Raw genomic sequence first — 11,750 nt, 5'->3', positions numbered from 1 at the left:
CCCACTGAAAACAAAGGATGCCATTTCCCTCCCACTTGGTGTTTAAAATGATGTCCTGTTGCTCCCCGCAGCGCATGAGGCAGCCAATGGGAAGGGAGGCTTGTGATAGCAGCGCTGAGGTGAGCTGGAGCAATGTGGATTTGGCTCCTGGCTCTCCCCCCAGTCCTTTCATGTGGCGTTGGATCAGCCACCGAGGATTGGATTTTCAAAAGGTGTGTGCTGGGACGTAGCTGCATCCTTAAACAACTAAGGAGCGCTGAAATATATAGCCTTTAATCTCTTCCATCGCCTGAGCGGGGTTAAACTACCACTCTGGCCATTTTCTTTCCTTCATTGTCCAGTCTTTTTCTTGCACCAGAGACTGCCAGTGCCTGAATGTCCTGATGACATTTTGGGGTCTTTTCTACCCACTTTAATAGTCACTTTAAGAATACTTTCATAGGAGCTGAGGAAAACTGAGGCTGGAAGGGGCCTCGGGAGGTCCAGCCTCTGGGTTTCAGGTAGTAGTTGTGGAAGTGTAACTGAAGAGGAGAACCAGGGCAGCAGTGCACATAGGAACGACTTCAGTCTCGCATCAAGCGTTTATAATAAGAAAACAATAAATATACTCATCTATCGTCCTAGGGATGAGCTCGAGTCAGCACCACCGTCCTCACCTCCCCGTCAGGTGTGGGCACAGACCCCGGTCCGTGATGGGCAGGTCTGTACCTCACCCTCCGGCGTCCCGTTCCCTCCAGGGAGGCTCCCCCGCGGGGCTCGGCGGCTGCCGGGGCCGGGGCTGGCGGCTCGGGGCGGAACAGGGAGGCAGCAGGCGGCCAGGTGCGAGGGGCGGCACCGGCCCCAGCCCGCCCTGCTAACGGTCGCCGCGGGAGGGGACCCTGAGGTAAGGGCAGGGGCCGCGGCGGGCCACGGGAGGCGGAGGCGGGGCCGGGGTCGGGCCGGGCGCCGCCTCAGTCCGCAGCCGGGGCTCCTGAGGCAGCAGCTCCCGCATCCCGCGGCATGGACAGGGCTCTGCCTTCTCCCTCGGGGCGGCGCTGCCCCAGCCCTGCCCGATAAGAAAGGCGGAGCGGGACCGCAGCCGTGCGCAGACAATAGCTGCGGCGCTTCCTGCCCTCCGCGCTGAGGGGAGCGGAGCGGGCGGTGGGCGCCGGTTTCTGCGCTTCTCCGGGCAGGGCGTTGCAAGTGCTTTTCTCAGCCGCCGCGGGAGCTGCGCAGGCTGCCGGGGAAGATGGCTTTCCGCGGGGGCAGCGGAGCGTGGGGAGCGGGTCTGGGCGCGGTGCTGCTGCTCGCCCTGTGCCCCCGCGCTGCGCCCGAGCCCGGCGCCGAGAGGGAGCCCGGCGGCGAGGCGGTGCCGGAGGGAGCCTCCACCCTGGCGTTCGTGTTTGATGTGACCGGCTCCATGTACGACGACCTGGTGCAAGTTATCGAGGGGGCATCCAAGATCCTGGAAACGTCGCTAAAAAGACCCAAGAGACCGCTTTACAACTTCGCGTTGGTGCCTTTCCACGATCCAGGTAGGGGGTTTCTCCCTGGAGGGTCCGGGAGGGGCCCGGGTCGAGGCAGGGGCGAGGTGTCTCCGCCGCCGTCTGCCAAAGCACGAAGCGCGGCACATGCCGAGGTGGGCGCGGGGGCGGGAAGGAGAGCCAGGGAGCAGGGGAGGTCCTCCTCAGGGCTGGCCTTCATAAAAGGTTGGGTTTCCTGCGCTTCCAGGGGACCGCAGCGTAAGCATTTTGTCACATCTTAGCCGTGCTTGCCGCACGGGTCACTCCGCTGCGGTAACTTGCCAGTAGCGAGTAACGTTTTCTGAATCCCCTCCCTGTCTCCGTGGAGACAAATACCAGTACCTTCTAAAAGCCTTCAGGATAAACTGAAGTGGACTATAAGTGCACTGTATGCACCAAAGAGTGGCTTAGGGGATCAAATACTCCTCTTAATTCTGAGCTGGAATAGCTTCAGTGACCTTCTCTGCTAGTAGAGAACACGTATACTAGTAACGAAGCAACTAAGTTTTTTTCAATGCCCTTCTATGGGAATACACTTACGAACATACATAATACAGTTGCACTTTTCCTCTGATCTTGTTGTCCCATGTTTACATTCAGAAACTTGCACTGAAATGATCCAGAAGCTTTACATGGTATGGTTTTTGGTTTGGGTTCTTATTTCTTTCCCTCATGCTACCTTTTTTTCTTTCTGCTGTTCATCGTGCATTCCTCTCTTTCAGCATCTGTTTTCTATTCCCTTCCTATCCCTTTTCTCTGGCTTTCTTCCTCTTTCCTTGTCAAATATCTTCTGGTGACTTGAAGAGGAAATAGGAACAGGATGCCCCAGGCTGGTGATGTGTGCTGTACTACGCAGTAAAAACTCCTTTTTAAAAAAAACAAAATAAAAAAATCAGAGACTGGTGGAAAAGCCCTTGAAAAATTACCTTTCTGATTCTAGTTTCCATGGAATATCTCACAACGTGATATTCCAGAAATCAATTCTTAAGAGTTCAATTTTTGCAGGGATATCATCAAATGAAAACAGACACCCCTTCTATTTCCCCCTAGTTATAGATACTTCTGCCTACAAGATACGTGTTTGCTATTGTTATAAATACCTGAAATCAAATGCTTGGAAAACTAGAGCAAAACTTGTCTTTGCAAATTTTGCTGTTTTGTTATCTATAAGCCTGTGTAGGTTCTCTGTTATTTTTCTTATAAAGAGTACATCATTGTGGTATCAGTGTCCTATCACAAAAGGGTCTGTTTATGTACCTTACCATTTGCAATGTTGGTGTCACTTTTTTTCTCTTCCCTCTTTTCTTCCCTCTTTACCTTTTTTTTTTTTTTTTTTTTTTCCCCCCCTTTATGGATCAAACATGTATGGGACTTAAAAAGCATCAGGCCACAGAAGCAAGCAAGAAGGAAAAGATTTTGGTCAAGTATAGAGCCTAGAACTCTTTTATATCCTTTTGGAAAATCAAGCTGGTAGTTCTTCTTGGAGCTCTTTCACCTTGGATGGGACAGAAAATCAACATGATGGGTTGGGAGTGTTTTGTTTTTATTTTCTCTCCATAATCACACTTTATACATCTTCCCTTTCTGCTCACCAAAGTGATCCGCTATAAGAATTGCTAGTTCTCTTTTTCAGAGGGCTTGGGTATCTACACCAAACATGAGAGCAAGAAGATGGTCTTGAAAGGCGCACTTCTAGTTTGCGGGTTTGTGTGGATGGTCCTTTGTTCTTGTGCATCGTCAGTAGAAAGAAGTTCCAGCTTTTATGTGACGGGTAGTTCCAATGCTTAGCCTTCATCACAGGCCACTTGCAAATCCTTTGTTTCAATAGCTACTTTTTTCTTTCTCATCTCCACATGTTTTCTCTTCCTCATTCAGTTTTTCTTCTGTACGTTTTTTCCTTTTCATTCCTTTTCTCCCATCTCTCTGACCCTCTTGTTTCCACTGCCTCTCCAGGATCTTTGCTTCTGTTACAGACTGATTCTTTTAGTCATGCTTTTCCTGTACCGTCACCTTCTTGCTCTGTATATACATCACTAGCAACAAATCCACTGCCACCTTCCTCTGCTTGATTCACATTCCCCCCCCCCAACTTCTTGCTTCCTTGCCTCTTCCCCCATTCACTCTCTTTCCACAGGAGATCTCTTTCCTTGGCAAATGTTAGATTTCATTCAGTAGAGTAACTGAAACTTAAACCTGCAGAGAGCTGACCCATACAACAAAGAACTGCTGGCAAACATATATTGGTGTATCCTGTTACGTGTCTCTATATGGAAGTCCAATTTCCCTGCACGGCCAGAGGGGGCCTTACTTTTTAGCGTGATGGGTAACTTGTGAGGTCATAAAGCTGTGTGAAAGTGGAGAACGTGTAATTTTAAATGTAATTTTGTCTTAATTTCTGAAAACTATTTCTCTACGTCCTTCTTAGAGTTAGAAGGACACACCACAGTCCAGTGTCTTGAATTTTATGGATGTAGCAGTTGAGACTGCTGGTAATCTGGTGTCTTATATCTGATGATGACCAAGCCTAGGCATTTGAAAAAAAAATGCAAGAAATACTGTTGTGACCAGTTCTTCAACATATTTTTTGAATCTATAGAGAAGTAACTTTTCTCAAAAATCTAATAAAAAATATTGCTTGCCTTGCATTTCACAGTGTCCAATACATTTACCTAGTGTTGTTCTTTCTGAAGACTGCTCAGCTAAATTGATGAGCATGAGATTATTTTTTTTTTCCCCAAGTTGTCTGGTTATGTGCTCAACTGATAATTTTTCTTCAAAAAAGAGCTTTATATGTAGCTGCCCCACAGACAATTTTTTCTTCATGGAGGTACTGTGATCGATGACGCAAAATGGGACTCTACAAGGAGTGCAACATATAGTTGGATTTCAGCTCCAAGGAGCTTCTCTTTGTATAAAGCTGTCCTGATCCAGATACACTCTTTATTCATTGGTAATTACAATGTAAAGTTGGTGTGGATTTGGCTTTTAACTCCATTGGTTTCCTAATTTGTGTTGCACAGTGTATGCTGAACAGTGCCCCAGTCATTCACCTTGCAGTACTGCTTGATTAGTACTGATTAGTGAAACAGCTCAAGTGCTTTCTAAGCACCATAAAGCATTGTTGACAAGGAGAGTGCATTCACCAAAACCATACAAGAATCTGTCTTGGAAGAGTCCTTGACATCACACCAGGTACATCTGAATTATAAATAATTTGAGTTATTTAAAAATCTTCCTATATTCTACTGGACTACATTGTTACCAAAGTGCTGCATATTAATGCTGCATTATGATATGCCAGCGCTTTGTGGTCTTTGATGGTAGATTTAAATGTAGTGTTATGACTACTGCAATGGTATTTTGCTCAGACTATGGTATTTTGGTAAAACAGTAATAATTAACAAGTATATTTTTTAGTATCAAACCTGAGGTTTTTGGCATAGAATTATGGCCTACAGAAAAAAAATTGTAATGGGTTTCACATTCCGATACTGCTGTACCATCTGGTGGTATGCTGAGATCTCCATTTTGAAAAAGCCTTTTGTTTTGGATTCCGCTTCATGTGTAAGCATGTGCAACGCTTTAACAGATTACAGGAATTTTTCTATTGTGGTTTTTCAATGCCTAAACATGATCACAGAAGTTTTGTAGATAGTGAAAAGGGCTGTTGACAAAGAAATCTCTTGCCAGACTTGTGTTCAATGGAAAAACTGTGTGTGTGTGTGTGTGTGTGGGGGAGAGATTAAAAAAAAAAAATAAATCCCAAATTAAGAAGAGTTGGCACAGGAAAATTTTGAATTGGAGCTAAAGCTTAAGATCAGCAAATGCTTTTGTAGTTGCGTGTTGTGGGTCCTGATCTCCTACTAACTAACTCCCATTGTATCCTGTGGAAATGGGATTGGACTCAGAATGTCTTTATTTAATATCTGTGGCCAGCTTTTCTATTTTTTCTTTATGCCATTAAGGAATTTTGGAATGGAATATAAGCCTAAGAGGACAAATTCATCCCTACTATTTTTCTGTAAAGCTAACGGAATTATACCAGTAATAACTCTTGACTCCGCGTGATTTAATCAAGCATTCCTTTAGTGTGAATGACTATTTTATAAACCAAAGTCCAGTAACTTATTTTAATTACAAGAAAAATGAAGGGAATATATAACCTCTGGACTTCCTAGTGCACAGGATGATGATTGCCTGTTAATACTCTGCATGTCTACAAATCTCTGATATGAGCATCTCCCAACCCTTTTTCTTAAAAATCAGATGGGCAACATATTGCCCATGTGAGAAAAGGGAAAATGTTAATACTGCTTTGTTCAGATGGGAAAATAGTATTGAACTTAAGTCATCCACCTAGGGTCACATAGTAAATGTGTAGGAGAACTAGAAATACCATTTTTTTTTTTTTTCCTGCTTCATCCCACTCCTCTTTTTTTGAGAGTAAAGCTCTGATTATATCATGGAGTAAAGGCACATAATTATGTTTAACTTTATAACCTGGGGTCTCCTTTATTTAACAGACTTGCAGTGCTATATCCATAACTACGGTTAGGCTCCTGAGCCACATACTAGCTTGGAACAAGTTCAGAAGGTCATATGAAAGGTCTGAGAACTTTGGTTTTTGCAAGTTTGATAGTTTGGTGGGTTTTTTTTTGTTTGTTTGGGGTTTTTTTTAGAAGTTATAATGAAGAAGAAATAATGGTTTTTCCAGAGGGGGAACATAAGAAATTAAAATTAGGCTATTAATGGAATTAAAATTTGTCATACTTCCTGATATAAAAAGTATTGTGGTTATACAAATGGATAATAAAGGGAGGTGGAAAGCTGTGTGCAGAAATGGAGCAGTATAAGCTTTCCTTTATGTGCTGACTTCTGCCTTGAAAAAGACACTTGTGAGTGATGAAGAAATTGTCCTCCGAGTATAGCGATAAAACCTCCACCCCTGCTCAGCTCATATTCTTCCTGTTTTTAATTCAACTGCTGTGGCTGCATGGCCGGCCTTCCCAATATGAGCCACCACTTTGTTGTTTCTGTATCTACAGGTAAACAGTATCACTGCCTCTTCACCACCCAGCAGGTTTCTTACATCAGACTCTCCTTATAGCTTTTCTCCAACACGTTGCCCTGCACTTAACCCTGTTGCATTCTTCTGTCACTTGAGGTCTTTGGCCTTAGGCTTTACTCTCAGATTTATGGGTGTCTATTAAAATCTTCAGGCAAAGGCTGAATGTATATAAATCAGTTGTCTGAAACCTTTTCCCATTCAGGAGAAGTTGAATGGTCCTTCTGGTATAGCCTGAAGAAGGTGGTCGTTGTCTTCAGGATTCCCTCTGGTTCCTTTGCGGCGGGGAAGAAATGCTTCAAGACTTGGTATTAGTTTTATTAAAGAACAGGAACATGGCTGTGGAGAAACTGTAGGCAGTAGTTTTCAAAGCAGGGAGGGCAAGATTAAGGGAAATGCGGTATTTTGTACTGGTATCTGAGTTTGCCAGCACCACAGAAGTGGAGTTTGTACAAGGGATGGGGGCAGCACGAGAAAAGTCTGGGAGCTCCTGTGGTGTGCCATTCCCTTGCAGTTCTCGTTCTGGGGGGTCATGTAGACCTGTTAGTGTCATTGCATTTGTGGGTAAGTAATAGCACTTACTTGAGGTTGGTCTGTTATAAGCCATACTGTGGTGTGGTATAAACTTCCTTAGTACTTCGGTGGGTGACATTCAGCACTGTGTGAGTGTAGTACAATGGTTTTTAATTGAGTTTAGAGTACACTGTGATGGAACTAGGGGGTTAGAGAAGAGGCAGGGGGGAGGGATATTGCCAGTGTTTTACAGTATATCTTTTGCTTGAGAAAGGTTCAGTGGGTTGCTGCTGTGTGCATGTGTCCTGGACAGACCTCAAATTGATCTGTTGTATTCTGCAAACCACACAGTGAGATGCAAATGGGAAACTGCCCATTGAGAATCGAGGACTCGTGGATTCTGGGTAGGCCTGCTTGTCTTTGGGCAGTAGCTCCTCCTGTCCACATTCAGCAGGTCTCCTTACCTTCCTCGGTAGGTAAAACTGTTTGAAAGCTGTCTAATATCTGAACTAGACAAATTATTAGATTGGCAAGGAGCAATAAACTGCTTGCCAATGAAGTTCCCGTGGGCAAATGTTTTGCAAACACTGGGTACTTATCAAAATCCTATACTTTTTATAGGAAGGAAAGAGAAGAGTTGCCCCAACCCTGTTTCATAAGAGTAAGGTCAGAGGCAAAGAAAATTATTCTCTCCGCTTACTTCAAATAGTCTTCTTATTTTGAGACTTGAGTGGGTTTCATGTTATTCCCAAAATCCAAAGTGGGAAAAAAATGTGCTAACTTAACAAGTCCAATCTCCCTGTTCTGGTACAGTAGCTCTACTGATGCATCACAGAATATCAGGTTAAAGTTGTCACAGCTGATCTTTCAGAGTAGTGTCTTTGGTGGCCTCAGAAATTTCTGAAAATCCTATCTGAAAAACTCAAGGCTGTGTAAGGTTTTTTTGGGGTTTGATTTATTTTGGACTTCCTTAGATATATAGTGACGGCAATAATGAGTGCATGTCCAAGTTTCGAGTTTTTCTTTCATGTTTTAGGAGACGCAATGTAAATTTACAACTGTCCAGTGCTGTCTTGGTACATTTGAAGACAAATGATAACCAGAACTGGGCATAATAACTGTTGAATCTGCCCTTTTGTGCTGTAACTGTTGAAGTGTTACTATTACTTATTATTTCACTGTTGACAATTTCAGGAGGAAATACTCTGTTTCCTTAAGGCTCAAATACTGCCTCTTTATTGTTGTTACTACTAATAAGTTTTATTGTTACTGTCATTAGTTGAATGCCAATCACCAGTACTATGTAATAGTGAACAACTCCAAGTTAATAAGGATAAAGTCTAAAGCACCTACAGATATTTTCCATCTCTGTTGAGACTTCTATGATAACTGTACTGACCGTATGTGCAATGAGTGTTTTGAAACCTTATTGTTGTCCTTAATGGAGACATTGTGATATCTATAAAATCAATTCTATGTGATTACATGGCTGTTTTCTTGATCCTCTGGAAGGATTTATCTGGGGTCCTTCAAAAAGTAGCTGTTTATATAGATTACAGAAGACAGTATTGCCAGTGCCAGAAGCTTCAAAATCTTTGAGACAGGGCAGAAATGCAACGTCATCCAAAAGCCTATTAGAACATCACTTACAACTTACTTTTCTACTGTCTTAACTCTGCCTGTCCAGCCCTGAAGGTATGTATAATGGTAAATTTTCCCACTGATTCTCGAATCTTTTTTGCAAGGGAAAGAATTTTATCCCTGTTTTTACTTGAAGATACAATGGAGATTGTCTTTTCCTTAGGAAAAAAGTGATAATGCCTCAAATATGTCATTCTCTTCTGCTTTGCATTATGAATTATTTTTCATGTCACGTTTGAAATTGTTGCCTACTGAACTTATACAGAAGCTGCTTGTTCTATTTTGTTTTGCTATCCACAGCTCCAAGTGGTAACAATTACGTGAAAAGCTCTGTACCTCATTAGTAATGCATCCCAGTGTTATTCTGTCCCAATAATTATTACTGATGTCATTTAGCAAATGAGGCTTGCTGTGTAGCAGTGTATGCCTGTTCTCTATAGCTTCTGGAGCTTACATAGAGGATACTTCACATGTTGTGTCCCAAAGAGCAGTCACTATATTACAGTGCCGTTGCAAGCTCAACCATTAGGTATGCAACAATGTAGCAAATAATGATAGAGTTTTAAATTCCCTCCCAAATACAGTGGGTTTTAATGTGAGAGCTTTCTATCAGTTGCCTTAGAATCTTTACATTACTATTATCCCTCCATGCACCTGAAAACCACTTTCACTTCCCAGTATAGTAGGTTTTCCTTCATATCACCTACTACCATTGTGTTTTCTGAAGACTAGTAGATAGCAAAATGTAGACTTTGCTGGAGGATTGCACACCTTGCTGAGAAGGGAAGGGTGGTGTCTAGGTTCTGTAACTTCCACTCCAGATATGATTCTGTCTTTAGATCATTAGCCGTGAACTGAACTTGTTGAGAAGCCACTTGTCACTGTTCTCGGGGACATCAGTGTAGGCGTACATCACAAAACATGCATTTAAACAGCAGCACAAATCCACACAGTGACAGTATGAAGCTCTGGTTGGTCTTTCAGCTGCTGCTGTTCTGCACAAAAGATTTGTCCCTGCTTTCCCATTAGAGACTGCTGCCCCATTATTTCTGTTACTTTAACTATTTGCTGATTGATCTCGAAGTAAAAATAACACAATACTGAACCAGAAAGTGATCAAGCTGGTGCCAGTTAAACTGAAAAAAAAAAAACAGTGAACCCTTGCCACAGATAAAAAGTGGCTTCACAGCATATTTCACCATGTCCTGAATTACCCAAGCAGTGAATATGGTTTAATCCCTCTGAAATCCTGTGTGGAAGGAGGATCTGTTGAAGCTGTATTCTCTGCCTGCCTGGACAGCTGAGGACTGCGCTTTCTCCTCCTTGTGAAGCAGGGAATGATGGTTACTCTCATCTAAGATAGCAACATCTGATAACTGGGAGCAGTGGGGAGAAGGTAGATACCAACAGTGTAAGAGCTGAATTTGTAGTCTTCTGACTTCCTCCGTGCTCCTTCCCCTCTTCTTCCCCCCAGTTTCAATTTATTTCTCAAAAGTTGCAGTAGCTTATGTTTCCACACAAAGTCATGTGTAGAAGCCAAGTTAATCCTATTCATGGTAATAATTGTTTAACAGTAGGCCACATTGGCTACGAGTCTTGATGGGAGTTCTATGGTATGGAAAGAAAAGAGAAATTTCTGACGATGTATGCATCTACTGAATTGGTTTAAATGCCCACAAATCAAATTTCTAATGATTTATGAAAAGCAGATATTTGATGCAGATCCTCCAGTGCTTTTAAGCTATGACTAAGCTGTTCCTTCCAGAGATTGATATATTCTGTCTCTTTCTCATCTGGAGAAAACAGTTATTTTATGCGAATGCACAGTAATGAAATGAATAGACTTCTCACAAGTCTATGGGACCAGATGGGATCCACCCGAGAGTGCTGAGGGAGCTGGTGGAGGTGCTCGCCGAGCCATTCTCCATCATTTGTCAGCAGTCCTGGTTAACGGGGGAGGTCCCGGACGACTGGAGGCTTGCCAATGTGACGCCCATCTACAAGAAGGGCCGGAAGGAGGATCCGGGGAACTACAGGCCTGTCAGCCTGACCTCGGAGCCGGGGAAGATTATGGAGCGGTTCATCTTGAGGGCGCTCACAAGGTATGTGCAGGACAACCAGGGGATCAGGTCCAGCCAGCACAGGTTCATGAAAGGCAGGTGCTGCTCGACCAACCTGATCTCCTTCTATGAGCAGGTGACCCGTCTAGTGGATGAGGGAAAGGCTGTGGATATGGTCTACCTGGACTTCAGTAAGGCCTTTGACACTGTCTCCCACAGCATTCTCCTCGAGAAGCTGGCGGCTCACGGCTTAGACAGGTGTACTCTGCGCTGGGTCAAAACCTGGCTGGACGGTCGGGCCCAGAGAGTTGTGGTGAATGGAGTTACATCCAGTTGGTGGCCGGTCACGAGTGGTGTTCCCCAGGGCTCAGTTTTGGGGCCGGTCTTGTTCAATGTCTTTATCAATGATCTGGATTGAGGGGATTGAGTGCACCCTCAGTAAGTCTGCAGACGACACCAAGTTGGGTGGGAGTGTTGATCTGCTCGAGGGTAGGAAGGCTCTGCAGAGGGACCTGGACAGGCTGGATCAATGGGCCAAGGCCAACTGTATGAGGTTCAACAAGGCCAAGTGCCGGGTCCTGCACTTCAGCCACAACAACCCCATGCAGCGCTACAGGCTTGGGGAAGAGTGGCTGGAAAGCTGCCTGTCGGAAAAGGACCTGGGGGTGCTGGTTTACAGCCAACTGAACATGAGCCGGCTGCCCAGGCAGCCAAGAAGGCCAATGGCATCCTGGCCTGTATCAGAAATAGTGTGGCCAGCAGGAGTAGGGAAGTGATCGTCCCCCTGTACTTGGCACTGGTGAGGCTGCACCTCGAATACTGTGTTCAGTTTTGGGCCCCTCACTACAAGAAGGACGTTGAGGTGCTGGAGCATGTCCAAAGAAGGGCAACGAAGCTGGTGAAGGGTCTGGAGCACAAGTCTTATGAGGAGCGGCTGAGGGAACTGGGCTTGTTTAGCCTGGAGAAAAG

General features: G+C 44.3%; 1 protein-coding gene across 1 annotated transcript in view; it reads left to right on the top strand.

Moving 5' to 3' along the window:
• Nucleotides 1-1,228: 1,228 nt before the first annotated feature.
• HMCN1 (hemicentin 1) overlaps nt 1,229-11,750 on the top strand; it is a 209,103-nt gene continuing 198,581 nt past the window's right edge. The window contains exon 1 of the mRNA XM_076339558.1: nt 1,229-1,514. Coding sequence (XP_076195673.1) covers nt 1,229-1,514 — 286 coding nt within the window. The remainder of the gene's footprint in view (nt 1,515-11,750) is intronic.

The sequence above is a fragment of the Aptenodytes patagonicus genome, chromosome 5, assembly GCF_965638725.1.
Source record: "Aptenodytes patagonicus chromosome 5, bAptPat1.pri.cur, whole genome shotgun sequence".
Taxonomy (NCBI): Eukaryota; Metazoa; Chordata; class Aves; order Sphenisciformes; family Spheniscidae; genus Aptenodytes; species Aptenodytes patagonicus.
The sequence above is the reverse complement of the archived record's forward strand: the minus strand, read 5'-3'. Positions and strand labels throughout refer to the sequence as shown.